The sequence below is a fragment of the Salvelinus sp. IW2-2015 genome, linkage group LG18 (assembly GCF_002910315.2).
Source record: "Salvelinus sp. IW2-2015 linkage group LG18, ASM291031v2, whole genome shotgun sequence".
In the NCBI taxonomy this organism is placed as follows: Eukaryota; Metazoa; Chordata; class Actinopteri; order Salmoniformes; family Salmonidae; genus Salvelinus; species Salvelinus sp. IW2-2015.
Genome location: NC_036858.1, coordinates 42,924,950 through 42,947,598, shown reverse-complemented (window position 1 = coordinate 42,947,598; position 22,649 = coordinate 42,924,950). Strand labels below are relative to the sequence as shown.

Below are 22,649 nucleotides of genomic sequence, written 5' to 3'. Positions count from 1 at the left end.
TAGGTATCCTACGCACATACTGTATCAATACCRAGCTGACAAAGATCAGGGACCGTGAGAAGCACTCCCTGTCCTCCCTCAAATCTCTCAGTGGCCCCTAGCCAAGGTCGGCACCGAATCTTGCTCAGACAGTCTGTGTTTAACCTCTTGGCGCACGGATCCCTTTAGCGGGATCATTTTCATCAASAACCGCTGAATTGCAGAGCGCCAATTATTATTTTTTTAACTAAAAAATAATAATTTCATGAAATCACAAGTGCAATATAGCAAAACACAGCTTAGCTTGTTGTTAATCCAGCTGTCGTGTCAGATTTTTTAAATATACTTTACAGCGAAAGCAATCCAAGCGTRTGTTTGAGTTTATCGATCACTAGACAAAACATTACAAACACCTAGCAGCAATGTAGATTGGTCACGAAAGTCAGAAAAGCAATAAAATMAATCGCTTACCTTTGATGATCTTCGGATGTTTGCACTAACGAGACTCCCAGTTACACAATAAATGTTCCTTTTGTTCGATAAAGATTATTTTTATATTAAAAAAACTCCATTTGTTTGGCGCGTTATGTTCAGAAATCCACAGGCTCAGGCAGGTCATGAAGGGCAGACGAAAATTCCAAATAGTATCCATAAAGTTCGTAGAAACATGTCAAACGTTTTTATAATCAATCCTCGGGTTGTTTTAACATAAATAATCGATAATATTTCAACCGGACGGTAAACTATTCAATACAATAGAGAAAGAAAATGTTGAACTACCACTTTCGCGCGCAGAACCAATCAAAGGACATCTGGCTATCCACTGACGCGATTTGATAAATCTCGCTAATTTTTCAGAATACAAGCTTGAAACTATGTCTAAAGCCTGTTCACAACCTGTGGAAGCCATTGGAAAAGGAATCTGGTTGATATCCCTTTAAATGGAGGATAGGCAGGCAATGGAACAGGGATTTTTCAAAATACAACTTCCGGGTTGTATTTCTGAATAATGCCAAGAGTGTGCAAAGCTGTCATCAAGGCAAAGGGTGGCTACTTTGAAGAATCTCAAATATAAAATATATTTTGATTTGTTTAACACTTTTTTGTTTACTACATGATTCCATATGTGTTATTTCATAGTTTTGATGTCTTCACTATTATTCTACAATGTAGAACATTTTTTTTAAATACCCTTGAATGAGTAGGTGTGTCCAAACTTTTGACTGGTACTGTACATGACTGGTAAGGAGATATAAGGGGTCATATTCAATCAAACCCACAGTGCAGAAAAAGTATATTGTTCATGCACTGCAACTTTTCATTAGACTACTGTTGGATAAAGCAAAAGATGAACAGCTTTGCTTTTGGCTTCCTTTTATTTAACTAGGCAAGTCAGTTAAGAACAAATTCTTATTTACAATGACAGCCTACCCCGGCCAAACCCTAATGACGCTGGGCCAATTGTGCACTGCCCTATGGGACTCCCAATCACAGCCGGTTGTGATACAGCCTGGAATCGAACCTGTAGTGACGCCGCTAGCACAGAGATGCAGTGCCTTAGACCGCTGCACCACTCAGGAGCCCAAAACTTCCTCAGTAATATTGTCCACTTAATTGCAATATACTACTCTTTTACTTTCTATACGTTCTTTTCTGTTTCATATGGCATCGATGAACATTGGCACAATATAGGACACCACTTGACAGAGCTATCTCCACAGGGTGGCGCTATTTTAACACGCGTGCGGTTGAAACAGAGCAAGGTCACGTCACACCGAATTTTCATAGGCTGCTGCCGGGTTGTCACTAGAAACCACAGCCACAAAGTCAAACATGAAAACAACATCTTGCTTTTTGGTCTTAATTTGAGGTTAGGTTAAGGCATAAGGTCAACAGTGTGGTTATGGTTAAGTTTACGTTTAAAATAAGACTTTAAGAATATACATTGTAGAAATAGGCGGGCTTTAGCCATAATGATGACTTTGTGACTGTGGCAACTAGTGAAGACCCTGCTGCTGCCCCACAAACACTGCAGCTGCAGTCTCGTCTCCTCCACGGTACTGTCTGTCGCACACATAGCCATGGCGGACAGTGCAAGCGAGAGCGACACGGACGGAGCAGGGAGTAGTTCGGCTACACCTATGTCATCATCCGCCTCAAATTTGACCAAGCCGGGGGTAGTCATTTCACAGTTTCGATTAGAGGAGTTAACTAACCGATTAGCTTCACTACAACAGGAGAACAAAGTTCTTAAAATTGAGCTGGAGACGTTCAAACTCAAGTGCAAAGCACTACAGGGGGAGAATCGGGACCTGCGTAAAGCTAGCGTCACCATTGTGAGTAACTGGTGGTTTTTGTTGGTTAGCCTAGCTAGCTACATTAAAAAATCACCTAACGTTATACACGCACGTTAAACATACGAAATTGCAACTAGGTTAGCCAACTAACGTTAGCTAGCTGCCTACCTAGTAGCGAAATAAAGGCAACGTAGTTATGCTTGTTAAGAGGCTAGCTAGATAACTTCACTAGTTTAGTGAGTTAGCATAGCTAGTTGGTTAGCTTGGTAACCCGTTTTGTTTAGGTGATAACTAATGTAGTTTATTAGCTTGCTAGCCAATGTCCCGTTGTTAATTTGCAAACACAAATCCATTTGACAAATGGTGACCAAGAAGTTGACGTTTGTATCTAACTTACGTTAGAATGTTAGCTSTGTCATCTAAACTAGCCAACTAGTCCGCTATTATGAGGCTTTGGGTCCTCAACGTTATTTTTGTGCTTAACGTTACATATACCCCTTGACACAAACGTTGAATTTATAATAAATCATAACCTAGCTAGTTCAACAACACCCAGTATCTCTGTTTAAGCATCAGTAGACTGACATGGATTTGATTTCCTTTCTCCTCGTTCCCCTGTTTTGTGCCTCCACCACCCCTTTTTCTGTCTCTGTTTTCCTCGCCATGACAGTTGACAGTACACATTTTTTTATAGGTAGTTCCTCAACGTCAGTCACTCATTCGGTTAGTGCAATAGGCTACTTCTTGAGTCATTGATATGGGGGGTGGACTAACTGCTTCCTCTCTAGCTGACAGACCTTTAATGCAGCAAATCTCCACAATGCTATTCCTTGTTTTTGTTAAGATACTACTGCGCCAATTAGAAAGCCATCAGCTTTATGAATAAGAATCCCATATTTTAGCAGAGACAGCTGTGAGCTGAGCAGTGTGGTAGAAGCTGACATTCGATTGGCAAAAACAAATCACTTCATATGTTGCCATTGTTACCCAGTGCAAAAAATGTTTGGGTACATTTTGTCTTCTGTGACTGCAGCAAGCCAGGGCTGAGCAGGAGGAGGAGTTCATCAGCAACACCCTGTTCAAGAAGATCCAGGCCCTGCAGAAAGAGAAGGAGACCCTCGCCGTTAACTATGAGAAAGAAGAGGAATTTCTCACCAATGAACTGTCAAGAAAACTCATGCAAGTGAGTGACATCTGGAAAATAACTGACTCTGGGGCATTTAACTTATGCCAAGTATTTGTCTCAATGTCAACCTAAGGTTGTGTGTTTGAGTCAAGAACCAACAGCATTGGTTCTTGACTCAAGTTATTTTATTAACCGACCTCATCACTACTCTAAATGACTCGACTGACTACTCCTATTCCTGGTTTAGGCTATTTGGTCTCATTTGCAACTGACCCATATTTTGCCTCGGCTCCATTACTAATATGAGCTATTGATCTTTGTAGTACTGACTAATGGTTTGATGTACAAAGAAGAAGCATGAATCTCACTGGACCACTCGTGTGTTTTAACAAACCCAGGTTAAAGGTCAGACAGTCTAGAGGCTCTTGTTATCTGGCCTGTTTCATAACATAAAACAGGCCCACTTCTGTTCCTATACTTTAGTGTCGACGGACGCTCCTTAGCACATGTTCCCCTCACCAAGTGTCGTCATAAAACATGGACTTGTCTAACATACTTTTRCCCATGAATTTCATGTCAGTGGCCTGCACCAGGCTAGAACAACAATGCTAATGTGGATTTGAACTAGCAACCCTGTTCTACCACACCCCAGGCTTCAACAGTAAATAGTGGTTCATAGTGTTAGTATTTTCAGTGGTATAGGCTACTACTACTATAAGGACAGGGCTGCCTCTATACCAGGGGTGGGCAATAATTTTTGGAAGAGGGCCACAGGGATTTCGAAATTCAACGGAGGGCCGCACAGATTTTTCTTTGACCGATTTGTTAGTCAGTCTATTTGCGGGCCAGAGAAAGGGCAGTTATTTTAAAATAGATAGGTCCATTATAATCTCTACATACAGTACCAGTCAAAAGTGRGAACACACCTACTCATTCAAGGGTTTTTCAACATTGTGTAGCATAATTGGCTAGCAGCATACCACTCTGCATCCCACTACTGGCTTGTTTCTGAAGCTAAGCAGGGTTGGTCCCTGGATGGGAGATCAGATGCTGCTGTAAGATGTGTTGGAGGGACAGTAGGAGGCACTCTTTCCACTGGTCTAAAAAAAWATATCCCAATTCCCCAGGACAGTGATATGGGACATTGCCATGTGTAGGGTGCCGTCTTTCGGATGGGAAGTTAAACGGGTGTCCTGACTCTGTGGTCACCTAAAGAGCTCATGGTACTTATCGTAAGAGTAGGGGTGTTAACCCTGGTGTCCTGGCAAAGTTCCCAATCTGGCCCTCATACCATCATGGTCACCTAATCATCCCCAGTTTACAATTGGCTCATTCATCCCTCCTCTCCCCTGTAACTATTCCCCAGGTCGTTGCTGTAAATGAGAATGTGTTCTCAGTCAACTTACCGGGTTACATAAAAAAGAATAGTGCAGACATCAACTATGAAATAGCACATATGGAATCATGTAGTAACCAAAAAGTGTTAAACAATTCAAAATATATTTGAGATTCTTCAAAGTAGCCACCCTTTGCCTTGATGACAGCTTTGCACACTCTTGGCATTCTTTCAACCAGCTTCATGAGGAATGCTTAAAGGATTTTCCACATGCTGAGCACTTGTTGGCTGCTTTTCCTTCACTCTGCGGTCCAGCTCATCCGAAACCATCTCAATTGGGTTGAGGTCGGGTGATTGTGGAGGCCAGGTCATCTGATGCAGCAATCCATCACTCTCCTTCTTGGTCAAATAGCCCTTACACAGCCTGGAGGTGTGTTGGGTCATTGTCCTGTTGAAAAACAAATGATAGTCTCACTAAGCGCAAACCAAACAGGAATGTGTTTCGCTGCAGAGTGCTGTGGTAGCCATGCCGGTTAAGTGTGCCTTGAATTCTAAATAAATCACAGACAATGTCACCAGCAAAGCACCCCCACACCATAACACCTCCTCCTCCATGCTTCACGGTTGGAACCGCACGTGTGGAGATCATCTATTCACCTACTCTGTGTCTCACAAAGACACGGCCTTTGGAACCAAAAATCTCAAATTTAGACTCATCAGACCCAAGGACAGATTTCCACCGGTCTAATGTCCATTTAATCGGCTTGGCGGGCTGGATGCGGGCCGCAGTTTGCCCACCCCCTAGCATAACCCCTACATCAGTGGTTCTCAAATCTCTCCTCTGGGACACATTCTGTTTATTTGAACTATTCCAGAGCTAGCACACCTGATTCAACTTGCCAACTAATTATCAAGCCCATGACTAGGTGAATCAGGTGAGCTAGTTCAGGGCTACAACAAAATTCTGAAACGTCTGGGGGTCCCCATTGAGAGGTTTGAGAGCCACTGCCCTAGAAGTCCTGTATCAACCTTCAAATACAGGCCTCTGTGGTTGTTTAAACAGGCAGCCCAATTCTCATTTTTATTTTCACTAATTGGTCTTTTGACCAATCAGATCAGCTCTTTTGCCAGTAATTGGGCAAAAGATCAGAATTGTGCCGCCTGTGTAAATGCCGCTTATGATGCTGCCCCTTTCTAAACTGTTATGAGGCTTCATAAGTCACATTTATCTTCAAACAAAACTCTTAGCTCTTGTTGTTAGTAAGTAAGATGGTATGCATGGCATCCAGTGGGTTTTCAGGCCAATTTAACCTCTCTGGGGTATGTGGAACGCTAGCGTCCCGCATGGCCAACATCCAGTGAAAATGCAGAGTGCCAAATTCAAATAAATTACTATAACATTTTACTTTCATGAAATCACACATGCAATACACCAAATTAAAGCTACACTTGTTGTGAATCCAGCCAACGTGTCAGATTTCAAAAAGGCTTTACGACGAAAGCACACCAAACAATTATGTTAGGTCAGTACATAGCCACAGAAAAACACAGCCATTTTTCCAGCCAAAGAGAGGAGTCACAAAAAGCAGAAATAGAGATAAAATGAATCACTAACCTTTGATGATCTTCATCAGATGACACTCATAGGACTTCATGTTACACAATACATGTATGTTTTGTTCGATAAAGTTCATATTTATATCCAAAAATCTCAGTTTACATTGGCGCGTTACGTTCAGTAATGTTTTGCTTCCAGAACATCCGGTGATTTTGCAGAGAGCCACCTCAATTTACAGAAATACTCATCATAAATGTTGATGAAAATACATGTGTTATGCATGGAACTTTAGATAAACTTCTCCTTAATGCAACCGCTGTGTCAGATTTCAAAAAAGCTTTACTGAAAAAGCACACCATGCAATAATCTGAGTACAGCGCTCAGAGCCCAAACAAGCCAAAAAGATATCCGCCATGTTGTGGAGTCAACAAAGTCAGAAATAGCATTATAAATATTCACTTACCTTTGATGATCTTCATTAGAATGCACTCCCAGGATTCCCAGTTCCACAAAAAAAAATTGATTTGTTCGATAAAGTAAATTTWTGTCCAAATAACTCCTTTTGTTCGCGCGTTTAGTACACAATCCTAACTGACGACGCGCTGGCAGGTCCAGGGGAAAGTTCAGACGAAATGTCATATTACAGTTCATTGAAACATGTCAAACTAAGTATAGAATCAATCTTTAGGATGTTTTTATCATAAATCTTCAATAATGTTCCAACCAGAGAATTCCTTTGTCTTCAGAAATGCAATGGAACGCAAGTTACCTCTCATGTGAATGCGCATGACCAGCTCGTGGCACTCTGCCAGACCTCTGACTCAATCCCCTCTAGTAGAAGCATCAAACAAGGTTCTAAAGACTGTTGACATCTAGTGGAAGCCTTAGGAAGTGCAATATGACCCCATTTCCACTGTATCTTGGATAGGCAAAGACTTGAAAAACTACAAACCTCAGATTTCCCACTTCCTGGTAGAATTTTTTCTCAGGTTTTTGCCTGCCATATGAGTTCTGTTCTACTCACAGACATCATTCAAACAGTTTTAGAAACGTCAGATTGTTTTCTATCCAAATCTACTAATTATATGCATATTCTAGCTTTTAGGACTGAGAAGTAGGCAGTTTACTCTGGGCACCTGAGGCAGTTTATCCAAGCTACTCAATACTGCCCCCCTGTCCCAAAGAAGTTAAGAGAAAAGTTGTTGACATTCGATGTCGCCTGAAGCTGTTGATCATCTTTGGGAATACTGGCTGCACACTCCAGTCCTTTCTGTTGTGGTGTTTCTATGTTGTGGCCTAGGTAGCTTAGTGGTTAGACTGTAGGGTCAGTAACAGAAAGGTTGTTAGTTCGAATCCGCGAGCTGACAAGGTGAAAATAAATCTGGCGATGTGCCCTTGAGCAAGGCACTTAACCCTGATTGCTCCAGGGTCGCCATTGATATTGACAGACCCTGGCCGTGACGGTGTCTTAGGGGGAGTTGGGATATGCAAAAAAAAAAACACATTTCCAATTCACACATGCAAATTAATACACACTTATACATATGTGAAATACAACAAATCTAAACACCCACCAAATTATGATTAAAGTCTGTGGCTCGATGAAATAGGCCAGTCTCTGCAGGGTGTACACTAACTGACTGTTCTTCTGAAGTTAGGGTCCACTGTACTGTAGTAATAGGCTATGGTTAGGCTGTCAAATGGCGTCTAGCACTCAACTAAAATAGCTCAACCCCCTGTTTTATTCATTTGTTTGTTTTATTTTGACCTGATGATTGGTCAGTATTTGTTAGTTATTAGCGAATTGGCCCTAATAAAAAACCATCTACATAATCCATCACACAATCGTCTTATTTTTAACAAGCTATGAGCCGCACCCTTTTTATTGGTATACTGCCAGAGGTGGTTACTTTGGCTGCTTTGGGCAATATCTAGCTACACCGTCGCCATTTCACAAGACATTCTTCACCAGATCACAATCAGAGACAAGCAGTACCAACCCTTTACCATCTCTATAACACGGACCAATCAACATGTAGCCACAGTGCTCTAATGCCAATCTTTTCAGTGGTTGGAATTACTTGCATTGATTTCTCCTCCCCTTTTCCTCCCACAGTTACAACATGAGAAGGCTGAGTTGGAACAGCACTTGGAGCAGGAGCAGGAGTTCCAGGTCAACAAACTGATGAAGAAGATCAAGAAAATGGAGAACGACACAATATCAAAGCAGCTCACCTTGGAGCAGGTACAGTGACATTATAATGACACCACAGGCAGCTGGTGGACCTTAATTGGGGAGTACGTGCTCATAGTGTTGTTTGGAAATTAATTAATGGAAGGGTTTTAAATGCATCAAAACACAATAGTTTCCATGGTTTTGATACCATTCCAGTCACCCCATTCCAGCCATTTGTGTGAGCCGTCCTCCCCTCACCAGCCTCCTGTGAATGACGCCATGCGCAATGACATCGTCTTGGTGCAGCTGAGTCTATTCTATGAGGACATACTTTAAACATCACGTCAGCACTGCCACTTAAGAGAAAGTGCCATTACCGTGCTGGGGATGTATATATGTTTTTTGTGTGTGGGTGTGCATTTCTTTGTGCAAGATGTTCTGAAACTGAATATCTCTTTTCTGTCTTCCCTTTCTTTCCAGCTAAGGCGTGAGAAGATTGACCTCGAAAACACATTAGAGCAAGAACAAGAGGCTCTTGTCAATAGACTGTGGAAGCGCATGGACAAATTGGAGGCAGAGAAAAGGTACGATTTTATTATGTAACCGTATATTCTTTAGGAGTAGAGTAGTATGTGCACATCTAGAGAAACCTCGGTGCTGGATTCAGTGAATGGTTGAAAGTAAACAAAATGAAGCATCATATTACTGTTGTATGCTCTTCAGTGATGATCTTTTATGAGGAAAGTAGTAATAATATATCGAATGGTTCTCTCCATCTTCCCTTACTGGCGGATCTGTTAACTTTGACAGAATCCTCCAGGAGAAGTTGGACCAGCCTGTGTCTGCTCCTCCCTCTCCCAGGGATGTTTCCATGGAGATCGACTCTCCGGAGAACATGATGCGGCATATCCGCTTCCTGAAGGACGAGGTGGAGAGACTGAAGAAGAGCCTCCGTACCACCGAGCTGCAGCGTGAGTGTCAAAGGCCGATGGTCAACGGTGAACTCATCATGACGTGACCTAGTTTCATATAACCCATAAAAATTCGTAAAAGCTTTGGTGCTCAAGATCTACAGCCAGTTATTTTCAATTTGTTCACTGATTGTTACACGTGATCTTAGAACACCAGTGGTAGGTCACCGTAGAGTACTCCTCTTTTTACAGATACATGTCTATCATGTGTTTGAAAGGTCCATACACTTTCATTTAATTCAATTTGGGAACGATTAGTTCTACTACCACTCAAACAGATGTGGACACACTCTGGCCGTAGGGATGGCAGAGTCCATCAGTCTAAGAAATGTGCTGCAGAAATTGTATGTGGTGGCTATATTATGTAAGAACAATGGTGCAACACAAATAAAAAATAATATTATTTTATAAAAATGCGCTTTCTCCCGCATTGGATAGTGGTCGCTGTCTGCGATTCTGAAACGCTGTTGAATTGGCGCCTTTTCCTAGACCATGTTGCTGTGTGCATAATAACAAAATTAACCAGCATATTGGTGTTGAGAACAATGCGGCAGCAGCATAGTTAGGAGACGAGAAAACAGCCCTTGCCTTGATTGTCTAAAAAATGTGAGGAGAGACGAAACCACAACTTAATTAGGTCTATAATCAATCAATCGCCTAACTGTTAAATGTGCCTGGCTTTAGAAATCATCCATATACAGTACCAGTTAACAGTTTGGACACACCTACTCATTCAAAGGTTTTTCTTCATTTTTACTATTTTCTACATTGTTGAATAATAGTGAAGACATCAAAACTATGAAATAACACACGAATCATGTAGTAACCAAAATAGTGTTAAACAAATCAAAATATATTTTAGATTCTTCAAAGTAGGCACCCTTTGCCTTGATGACATCTTTGCACACTCTCACAAAAACACGGCGGTTGGAACCAAAAATCTAAAATTTGGACTCATCAGACCAAAGGACAGATTAATGCCATTGCTCATGTTTCTTGGCCCAAGCAAGTCTCTTCTTCTTATTGATGTCTTTTAGTAGTTGTTTTTTTGCAGCAATTCGACCTTGAAAGCCGGATTCACGCAGTCTCCTCTGAACAGTTGATGTTGAGATGTGTCTGTTACTTGAACTCTGAAGCATCTATTTGGGCTGCTTCTGAGGTGCAGTTTACTTTAATTAACTTATCCTCTGCAGCAGAGGTAAATCTGGGTCTTCCTTTCCTGTGGCGGTCCTCATGAGAGCCAGTTTCATCATGGTGATTGATGGTTTTTGCGACTGCACTTGAAGAAACGTTCAAAGTTCTTGAAATTTTACCTATTGACTAACCTTCATGTCTTAAAGTAATGATGGACTGTCGTTTCTCTTTGCTTATTTGAGCTGTTCTTGCCATAATATGGACTTGGTCTTTTACAAAATAGGGCTATCTTCTGTATACCACCCCTACCTTGTCACAACACAACTGATTTGCTCAAACGCATTAAGAAGGAAAGAAATTATACAAATTACCTTTTAACAAGGCACACCTGTTAATTTAAATTCATTCAAGGTGACTACCTTATGAAGCTGGTTGAGAGAATGCCAAGAGTGTACAAAGCTGTCATCAAGGAAAAGGGTGGCTACTTTGAAGAATCTCAAATTTAAAATATATTTTGATTTAACACTTTTTTTTGTTCCCACATGATTTCATAGTTTGTCTTCACTATCATTCTACAGTGTAGAAAATAGCGAAAAATAAATACAAACCCTGGAATGAGTAGGTGTCCAAACTTAACTGGTACTGTGTATCTACAGAAATGAGACAGATCCTGCTTTTGTTGCCTGATTAAACACTCAATAGCCTACTGATTCCGTGAGCACCGAGCCTCAGGCAACAATTTCACAAATTCAGCTGTTTTTAATCTTTGCTATGCTGTAATAAAGGCTTTACACTTATATTTTAGACCATGGTATTATTTATAATTTATTTAGTGTTTACAGTTTTCCAAATTGTCAAATTATATTTATAATAATAATAATAATAACCATCTTTCTGTGATCTCCTTATTATTTGAATTATTATTATTGTCATCATTATACAAAGTAATGTCATCATCATTAGTAGGCTAAGTATAGCAGCCTTGTATAACCACCAGCTGTATGCCTAAGAGCGCATCCTCTATGGTCTTAATACCGTAACTTACTTAGGTGTATACTTCAATACTCATATACTGTAGGCTACTGTATCAATCAATCATTCATTTGTTCATGTCATCACACAGAATACGAGTCATTCATGATGTAAAATGCAATCAAGCATTTTAGTTTTAAAATAACAAAACGACCATTGAATAATTAGCGTTAACAATAAATAGGCCTAAACTGTTTCATTTTGAAAATTGCATTCACGAATGAATGTGACTGTTTTTAGTCTTTACTTTAATAAAGGATTTACAAAAAAAAACGAAACTTATGTTACAACAGACTCTATGGTACACTTATAATGTGTTGTTTACATTGTTCCAAACAGATTTTCTTTTGTAATCTAACAGCACCTATTTGGCACACATAATATGCACGCAAAGCTTGCGCCATACCTTCTTTTTCTTGATCTCTTGTATTTTCCACTAGTCAAATTTATTCCACACATCAGACTTCCCCTTTACCTCCTGCGCAACCAGTAAACATTCCCCCGTTTCAAGTTTATTTTTCATGTCCTCTGCATCCATTTTGTTGTCACATGTGTTCAGAGTTTGCTATAACCAATTTATTTGTGATAATTATATGCTATAGGTCAGGCCCTATTGGTCACGTGCATGCGATGCATACATGTGTCACGTAAAGAGAGCAAGGGTTGAGGGAATAGGGAATGTTTTTCCTAAACAATTTAGGTAATTCTTTAACATAACTATTCAGTCAGAAATGGCTGTAATTATGTTGCCGCTTCAGCCACTAGAGGGAGCCGTCAGACCAATATTTTGTTCGCTCTAAAGCCTTCTTGGACCAGGGCTGTGGCAAAAATAATACTAAGAAGCTGATGAAATCATGGGCTTTGTTACCTCATAACCCGTTTTGTCATTAGAGACCATACCTGACCTATTTCACCTATGGGGCTAGTGTTACTTTGAAACAAGATGAACAAAGGGGATTTAGGTGCAATAGCTGCTGTACTATAGCAATAAAAAGCACATAAAAAAACACCAATGAAAGGCTAAGGAAAACAACTATTGAAGTGGTGCATTATAGAAAAGTACTTTTGGTAAGCACGTTAATTATAATATTGTCTAAAAACTTGCGTCTTTGCTCTCTCAGAACAATACATAGTTGTGAAATGACTCATTTCTGTGTAATGATGATGCATTTAGTTTTTAATGCAACTTTATTTGTCTGTCCCCTCCCAGACACAGAGAAGCGGGCCCAGTACATTGAGGAGGAGCGGCACATGCGTGAGGAGAACATCCGTCTGCAGAGGAAGCTGCAGAGAGAGATGGAGCGCCGCGAGGCCCTGTGTAGACAGTTATCTGAGAGCGAGTCCAGTCTGGAGATGGATGACGAGAGGTAGACATGAAACAGCAACCCATTAAACACTCTGTTCCAACTTCACCATCTCCAACCTATGTTTAATTTCTATTCTACGGTCAGCCATGCATAGCCAAAAGTAAAATAAGCAACCCCACACTCTCACTTCCTCAATGTCACACTTGATACTCCAATGCTAGTACTTTCTGTTTCAGACAGCAAACCATTGCTCAAGGGATTGGGAGTGATATTTGGAGACATAAAATGATTGTCTAAACTGGTCTTTTCCTCCCTCAGGTATTTCAATGAGATGTCAGCTCAAGGCTTGCGAGCACGGACGGTATCCAGTCCCATCCCATACACTCCTTCCCCCAGCTCCAGCCGACCCATATCACCTGGTACGTACAGTACAGGAATACCGTGGCCCACGTCCAACACCTCATAATTACACCCTGTTTTATGAATATCTATTATGTCACTGGTTGAAGGAAGAGAAAGAACCACGTCCATAAAGAGCACCATTGACTCTGACAGAGTTGTTGTATAATATAGTGTGATATGAATAGGTGTATTCGTTTATATTTAGTTACTCATTAAGTCATATTCTATCTATCGGTGTATCAGGAACTCTCTGTTCCAGTTTGATATATCCTTACTGATAATTGAGTGAATTTAAGGTCACCTTGGTACAAGTCCTGTCTTGGTTGCCACTTGTTTTGAACATTGGGTTAACAGGTATATCAAAACAATAACTCTGTTCTTAAATTAGTTCAATTCAATCCTATTTATATCCCTATCCCCAATCCCTAACCACATTTTTCCTTCTGAAAATGTCAGACATCATGTAAAGTTTGACAGCTTCTAAAGTTAATACCAATTGAGGGAGAAATTTGTTTGTTTTGGGTGACGTCCTTTGCCTGCAGCAAGTTACTTTTGAGTTTTCTTCTTAGCACATCCTGTTATGCAGATAGAGAGCTCCTGAAACACCCAGGCTCAGTGTACAAGGCATCTCCTAAAAACCATGGTTCATGTTAACAGATCAGATGGAGTTTGTTTGTTTGTTTTGTCCAGGAAATGTTTTCAGGGGTATAATTAAAGGTCCAATGCAGCCATTTTTATGTCAGTATCAAATCACTTCTGGGTAACAATTAAGTACCTTATTGTGTTCAATTAAATGGTCAAAAAGATACAAAAATAGTTTCTTAGCGGAGGGCTATTTCTCAAACAAGAATTCTGCTAGCACTGTCTAGGAGGGTCTGAGTATGGAGGGGAAAACGGAAAATTAGCTGTTATTGGCAGAGGTTTGCAACTCTTATTGTTCTAACTAATTTCCCACCTGGTGACGTAACCATGGAAACCCATGGAAATTAACTGACTGAAAGGTTACATTGATCACAAGCAATAACTGCAACCGCCCCTGAGGATTAGTCTCTCACCTTGTATCACCCAATTAGGCCTACGTTACAACACTCTGAGACAAACCACTGCCAATATCCAGTTGTGRATCTCCCATTCTCCAAAGAGCAACATTTTACATTAAAGCTGCTCCAGAGAAGTAAGCGTAAGGATGCTCCCTGGAATGACCAAAAATAGGGTAATGGGGTTTGATAAGACTCCATCATGGTAATTTGTCTGTTTATCTCTGACAGTCTGCAGTGTCAGACAGCTGGAGACATAATGAGCGAGTGTTAGCGTGGGCTGATAGCTCTGCTAGACATGGCCCTAGAAACGCTAAGCAGGCAAGGTTACCAAGCTACACTGTGTAAGGCTTCTGACGCTAATGACCCAAAGTAGCTGGCTGGATGATCACTGTGGCGTGCACCCAATTAGGAGTGTAAGTATAATGCCAGTTGTGGAAACCTAGTGAGTGCAGCAGCCCCAAATGCCCGTGTAATGTATTGATTGAAATGACCATGCTGTAACATGGTCAGCATGTTTCAACCAGCCATTATGGTGTTTCCCAGTCACCTAGAGATCCTTAAACTTACTTTACTCACATTCATACCAAGTACATGCCACAGAAATACAGTTGCAGGCAAATATATTGCCACCCTCCATGCTGTAACATGGTCAGCATGTTTCAACCAGCCATTATGGTGTTTCCCAGTCACCTAGAGATCCTTAAACTTACTTTACTCACATTCATACCAAGTACATGCCACAGAAATACAGTTGCAGGCAAATATATTGCCACCCTAAAGGCTGGTTGAAACATGCTGACCATGTTACAGCATGGTCATTTCAATCAATACATTTCAATCAACACTCCAGAACAGTCCAGTGTTTCTTCTTGAACCATTCCAGGGTGCTTTTGATGTGTGCTTGGGGTTGTTGTCCTGTTGGAAGACCCACAACCTTCAATAGACAGTTTTCTGACACTGGGTTGAACATTGCACTCCAAAACACCTTGATAATCTTCTGATTTCATGATGTATTGCACACGCTCAAGGCCCCCAGTACCAGAGGCAGCAAATCAACCTAAGAGCATTATCGAACCTCCACGTTTGATTGTAGGGAGGGTCTTCTTTTCTTTGAATGCTTCATTTGGTCATTGGTAAACCTTAATTTATTTATTTACATTTTTTTTTTAATTACCCCTATGTCTCCCCAATTTCGTGGTATCCAATTGGTAGGGCTGGGCGATATAGCCAAAATAAACTCAGCAAAAAAAGAAACGTCCTCTCACTGTCAACTGCGTTCATTTTCAGCAACCTTAACATGTGTAAATATTTGTATGAACATAAAATTCAACAACTGAGACATAAACTGAACAAGTTCCACAGACTAACAGAAATGGAATAATGTGTCGCTGAACAAGGAGGGGTCAAAATCAAAAGTAACAGTCAGTATCTGGTGTGGCCACCAGCTGCATTAAGTACTGCAGTGCATCTACTCCTCGTGGACTGCACCAGATTTGTCAGTTCTTGCTGTGAGATGTTACCCCACTCTTCCACCAAGGCGCCTGCAAGTTCCCGGATATTTCGGCCCTAGCCCTCACCCTCCGATCTAACAGGTCCCAGACGTGCTCAATGGGATTGAGATCCGGGCTCTTCGCTGGTCATGGCAGAACACTGACATTCCTGTCTTGCAGGAAAAGCACCCATAGAACGAAGCAGTATGGCTGGTGGCATTGTCATGCTGGAGGGTCATGTCAGGATGAGCCTACAGGAAGGTACCTCATGAGGGAAGATGTCTTCCCTGTAACGCACAGCGTAGAGATTGCCTGCAATGACAACAAGCTCAGTCCGATGATGCTGTGACACACCGCCCCAGCACCATGACGGACCACCTCCACCTCACCTCCAAATCGATCCCGCTCCAGAGTACAGCCTCGGTGTGTACGCTCATTCCTTCGACGATAAACGCGGAATCCGACCATCACCCTGGTGAGACAAAACCGCAACTCGTCAGTGAAGAGCACTTTTTGCCATCTGTCTGGTCAAGCGACAGTGGGTTTGTGCCCATAGGCGACGTTGTTGCCGGTGAGGACCTGCCTTACAACAGGCCTACAAGCCCTCAGTCCAGCCTCTCTCAGCCTATGCAGATGATCTGAGCACTAATGGAGGATTGTGCGTTCCTGGTGTTACTCTGGCAGTTGTTGTTCCATCCTGTACCTGTCCCGCAGGTGTGATGTTCGGAATGTACCGATCCTGTGCAGGTGTTGTTACACGTGGTCTGCCACTGCGAGGACGATCAGCTGTCCGTCCTGTCTCCCTGTAGCGCTGTCTTAAGCGTCTCACAGTACGGACTTGCAATTTATTTCCCTGGCCACATCTGCTGTCCTCATGCCTCCTTGCAGCATGCCTAAGGCACATTCACGCAGATGAGCAGGGACCCTGGGAATCTTTCTTTGGTGTTTTTCAGAGTCAGTAGAAAGGCCTCTTTAGTGTTCTAAGTTTCATAACTGTGACCTTAATTGCCATCCGTCTGTAAGCTGTTCGTGTCTTAACAACCGTTCCACAGGTGCATGTTCATTAATTGTTTATGGTTCATTGAACAAGCATGGGAAACAGTGTTTAAACCCTTTACAATGAAATCTGTGAAGTTATTTGGATTTTTACGAATTATCCTTGAAAGACAGGGTCCTGAAATAGGGACGCTTATTTTTTGCTGCGTTTATTAATTCACGGTATATATTTTTTTATGGACGGTATGACTATATTTGACAGTTTTTTAGTTTTGAATAATAAAAGTTCTACATTTGCTTTATGAGTGTGTGAGTGATCCTATGGTGGCAACACATACATTTCTAAGTGATTTCAATGAGTCTTTCTCCATTCCGATTGTTTTATACTGTTCAATTCAACTTCAACCAAAACAAATTTCAGCACTTTTATAATTTCTGCATTTCCTGCACTCAATTGCAGTGGTGGAAAAAGTACCCAATTGTCATACTTCAGTAAAAAATAAAGATACGTTAATAGAAAATTACTCAAGTGAAAGTCACCCAGTAAAATAATACTTGAGTAAAAGTCTAAAGGTATTTGGTTTTAAATATACTTAAGTATCAAAAGTCAATGTAATTGATAAAATGTACTTAAGTATCAAAAGTAAAAAAATATATATAAATAATTTCAAATTCCTTATATTAAGCAAACCAGATGGCACCATTTTCTTGTTTTTATTTATTTACGGATAGCCAGGGGCACACTCCAACACTCAGACGTAATTTACAAACAAAGCATTTGTGTTTAGTGAGTCCTCCAGATCAGTAGATGATCAGGGCTGTTCTCTTGGCAAGTGTGCCTTAGACCACTGCACCACTCGGGAGGCCGGTCATTGGTAAACCTAAGAAGACCCCACTGCTGAAGGAGACACAAAAAAAGCCTGATTTGAACTTTTCAAAAACCCACCTTAACAAGTCTAAATCCTGGGGAAAATGTTCTGTGGACTAATGAAACAAAATTAGAGCTCTTTGGTAATACAGATCAGTGCTGTGTTTCATGATCACCAAATTAAGCGTTCAATGAAAAGAACATCTGGGAGGTTCGATATTGCTGTGGCCTTGATTTGCTGCCTCTGGTACTGGGAGCCTTGAACGTGTGGAAGACATCCATTAAATCAGCAGATTAGCAAGGTGTTCTTCAAAACTGAGTCTCCACTGAAGGTTGTCTGTCTTAGAACAAGACAACCCAAACACACATCAAAAAGGAATGTTTCAATAAGAGGTTCTGGAGTGACCAGCGAAGAGTCCAGATCTGAATCACATCCATAACCTATGGCAATAGCTGAAAACAGAAGTTGGAGTGCACCCCTTAATAATTGAAGAATTAGAGCAGTTTGCTGCAGAAAAGTTGGCAAAATTGCCAGTTAAAAAGTGGCAACAAGCTCATTGAGTGTCTGCAGTTATCTTGGCCAAAGGCTGTTCAACCAAGTACAAGCTCCGGGGTGCCAATAATTTTGTCCATGCTATTTGTCTAAATAAAAAATGTAAACTTAGGTTTACAAAAATACAATTGGTTCTGCAATGTTGAAAATACAATAACAAGGTGAGGGGACCAAACAATTTTTTTTTTTCAATTTGACATTATTTTTTAAGAAATAGGGAATTATTCAACAGAAGTGCAAGGGTGCCAATATATTTGGCTGCAACTGTACATGGAATTCAGAGACATAAAATACATTACAAACTAAATGGTTTTGTCTTCTTCCAGGTCTGTCATACGGTAGTCACACAGTTGGGTTCACTCCCCCGGCCACTCTGTCCAGAGCCGCCATCTCCCACTTCAACGCCCCAGCCCTGCACATCCACGGAGGATCCTCCCACGGCGTAGCGGTGAGTCTGCTTCACTCCTATCAGACCACCAATGGGCATCTGAACTAGCAAAACTAAGCTATATAAGCTGCACCATGAAAAATAATGGGGTTGATGTGTAGATGGATGAATGCCAGTTATTCTCTAAATGGCGCAGACAGCTTTATCAGATGGTACTAACACAAAATGTCCCGGATCTAGATATCATGGGAGTGTTGTTGTGTACATTGATCCTTGCTGAGATGTAGCAATAGTGAAGAATGGATCTCCTACCAATACCATGGAGAAGGGCTGGTGTAAGTGGCCCATTAATCTTTATGGTGTGTTCATGAGTATCTAATCTGGGTCACATCATTTGTTTGGTACAGTATAAAGCTCCTGTGTCCGTCATCTTACATGACTAGCCTTGATGGTATTCCACGTATGGTAGTTTTATTAGTCCCCCCCCCAAGTTTTCTGAGGAATAAATAAATTGTTGTTGGACATAAGACTGTAAAAACACCGGGAAATCAGCTCCAAGTTATATTCCCACGCATAATAGAGAGTCGCGTGATCATATAGCAAGGTTTGAAATGATTGTTTTAGTCAAATACTATATCTGTTTGGGATACTTGTGGTCAATTTGCAATCTACAAATTATTTGTAATTATGTTCTGGACCCCCGACCATGCGCTCAAGAAAAGAATTGTCCCCTGCTGAATGTAGTTGATGATCCCTGGACTATATGAATGTTCTATCAAATGAGGTCTTTTCAATAAACAGTCCAGGAGTAAGTCTGAGCCAGCAGATTTGTATGGTGTGCAGGGGGTTTTTCTGTATCAAAAAGGGGCATAGGTGATGGGCGTGGTAATGGGTGAGGTCTGCGCAGCTGAATTTCTCGATGGCGGAGCAGAGAATTGTTTGCATTTTAAAGTTAATTTAATGCGATTCTACATATTCTGCCATGAGCTAAGAGAACTTTGCCCTTTTTAAAGCTAATTTCCTGCAATTTTATGCATTTTACCATGGCTAATGCTGTGTTCTTATGCTCAAACATAATAACAATCAATACTGCTAAATTCATTGCTTGTGGAATTGAAGAATGCTCTTCATTTAAAAGCTTGTATTTCAGTTCTCACACCGTTTGGCACAATCTTGTGGGACCTCCCTGCCTGTGTTTAATTGTCCTCCCAGTGCCTGTTATCAACTTAGGAGGTCCTCTCCCAGTGCCATCAGGGTGGTAATGACTGTGGTGGCYGCAGGGATCAGCCCAATCTGACACAGCTCCCTGTGACCTGTGTCTCCCGTTCAACCACTCATTACCACAGGCTTTAGGAAATTCCATTCCCTCTCACTTTCCTGTTACCGCTGTTCGGGTCACTCTGTCCCATCATTCATTCCATTGCTGCGCAATAGGACCTGGGAGCAGCCTAAGGCAATATATATTAACCTATTAATTGCAAATGGACACTAAAATATACCCAAGTTCTGAGTCTYAGTACTGAGTAGAACATTTTGTAATTACATCAGTGACTGTCTTCTGCAGACGCCTCCGGCTCCGTGTCAACATCGACTAGGTTTCCATCCAATTGGCGACCAGATTTTCATGCAAATATTCAAGAATCTGCATTAAGAAAATATGCACATTTTCCCACCAGTGGTGTTTCCACCAAATTGATTTGTTGCGGATAAAAATCAGTGTGTGATGATGTAGTGCACACACAATTTACTTTTTCGCTTATGTTTTCATGTACAGAATAAAAATCTAAAGTTGAGTATGTTTCCATTGCATTTTCAACTCTACCCATAGTTTTGTCCAAAAACTGTTGCGTTAAATATCAAATGTGCTCCCTCTGGTTTTAGCAGGTGCGCTCTAGCCAACAGCTTGCATATACAGTGGGGGAAGGCTAATCTACATGATGAGATTATTATGGATAACAGCAAGAAAATGTATATTTGTCAAACAGTCAATGATCGATCATCATGTCACCAGAATACGACCCTCAATATTTATTGGAAAGGAGCATCAAGATCACTGTCCACTTTCACCGCCCTGTGAAGTTCATTTATTTCATCTGCAGCCTAATAAACTGCATGGTTTTCCGAGTTGTAGTGGGAGGACCACACAACATATCATCGCGTGACTCCAAGTTTACTTTGATATGATGGTTGTTATATCAATATTTGGTCATAAAGGCATTTAACGCCATCTCTCGCATAATTCATTTTACAGTCACAAAAAGATCCTACCATGTCGAACGAACAAATTCTGTCGGCATTTATAAAATTGTACCGAAATTCCTGTTTCCATCACAGCTGCCGTGATTTTTTTTTTTTTTAATATAGAGTAGGACTTTACTTGCATAAAAACTGTGGATGGAAATGTGGGAGCCTAGTGTCTCTGTACAGTGAAGCCATTCCCTGTGGTTATGGAGACCGGTTAGGTAATATTGATTTCCTGTGTCTGACTGGCTGCTGGGAGAAGTCACAAGAGTTCAACCTCCTTTCATCAGGTACCAGGTCCACCCTCAGGGTTGAAACAGTTTTCAGCTCAGAGATGACTTTGTGAGCTGAACACTCTGCTTCTTTTCAGTGACTTGCGATCGCCCTTTGAAAAAGTGACACAAGCACTCTTTTTTGTGTGTTTCCATGGTAACATTGAGTGCTCCAGAGATGAGCATTACTTTTTTTGTCCGTATGTGCCTCTGAAGTGTGTTGGTTTCTGGGTGGCAGCCGTCATTAGAGATCCTAGAGCTTATCAGTAGTAAGTGGTGGTGACAAGGTGCATCAGGCCAGCCACCCAGACACTCATCAAAGCCAGGGTGTATTCGCCAGCGCTTTGGCACCAGCAGTATTTGTTTATGACTCACCAATGCTCACGTAAGAAGGGGAACTGTTTACGGAAAGGTATTTGAAGGTGTTCGATTTATAATAGAAGCTTTTTGAGAATGGGGTCTTTTTTTTAAATGAGAATTGACGTGACTGAGTGTTTCTTATCGCCCCTCTGTCTTCCCTCTTTTCTTCAAAACAGAGGCCCTCCCCAAGAAGAAGCACCAGCCCAGACAAATTCAAACGTCCGACACCGCCGCCCTCCCCCAACACGCACTCAGGGGCGCAGCCTCTGCACCCGCTCCCCCCGCCAGCCCAGCCYATGGTCCAGTCCATGTCCTCTCCTGCAGCTATGTCGCAGCATGCAGCGCATCCCCCCTCCCAGCCTTAACATGTGCTATGCCATGCTACACTACTTCGACAACCAGGGAGTTGAAACCCCACAGAGCAAGTTTCTACGAGCCGGCAGAAGACCTGAAGCAACATGGGGCGTTCAAAGGAATTTACTGACTTTAACTGCGCTTCTTCTGGGATTTGTAGGCTGATATCTGTTCACCTTGTCTTGTACATGTTTGTTTTTTGCTTGGAACTGTTGACGATTGGAATTATTGTGGCGCTAACAACCAACACGTATGGTAACAATGTCTTGTAGTGGTGTTTGTGGGCTGGATGTGTTGGATCCCTTCCATGTCTGCAATACCACATTCCAACTGCAGTAATGTGCACACCCCACCCCCTAGTTCAAAAGCAACTTAATCAATTGCATCCCAGTAAGAATRGCTTAAGTCGGTAAGATGTATTGTAAAAGAAAGCTCAGCTTTAGGAGTAACCTAGATATAGGGCATTGATGATGGGAGGGAGCTAGCGCAGAGATATGTTGACATTTTGATTCTGAAAGACACTGCTTGCCACACTGCTCGTAAAAAAATATATAAAAAAAATAAAAAAAGGATGGACACTGGTACATAAACCACAGATAAATGTTGGCTTTTGAGGTATTCAAATGTAGTCTGAGGTGTTCCAATATATGTATTCATGTACTCTTGCGTCTCTTTCTCTCTTCCACAGCTCTATCTCTGGTGTGGTTATAAAAGATTGTCATCCCTATGGATATTCCTCATCAGACAAAAATGTAATGCTCTTTACACT

The 22,649-nt window shown here is 41.4% G+C and overlaps 1 protein-coding gene across 1 annotated transcript; it reads left to right on the top strand.

The window, feature by feature from the left end:
* The first annotated feature begins 1,808 nt into the window (after positions 1 to 1,808).
* On the top strand, positions 1,809 to 21,983 carry LOC111978141 (coiled-coil domain-containing protein 6). Its single transcript, XM_024008016.2, has 9 exons — positions 1,809 to 2,315; positions 3,310 to 3,459; positions 8,413 to 8,541; positions 8,953 to 9,056; positions 9,283 to 9,443; positions 12,820 to 12,976; positions 13,235 to 13,335; positions 18,592 to 18,713; positions 21,703 to 21,983. The coding sequence occupies exons 1-9, from the start codon at positions 2,061 to 2,063 to the stop codon at positions 21,889 to 21,891; spliced, it is 1,368 nt and encodes a 455-aa protein (XP_023863784.1). The 5' UTR covers positions 1,809 to 2,060; the 3' UTR covers positions 21,892 to 21,983.
* Positions 21,984 to 22,649: the final 666 nt, after the last annotated feature.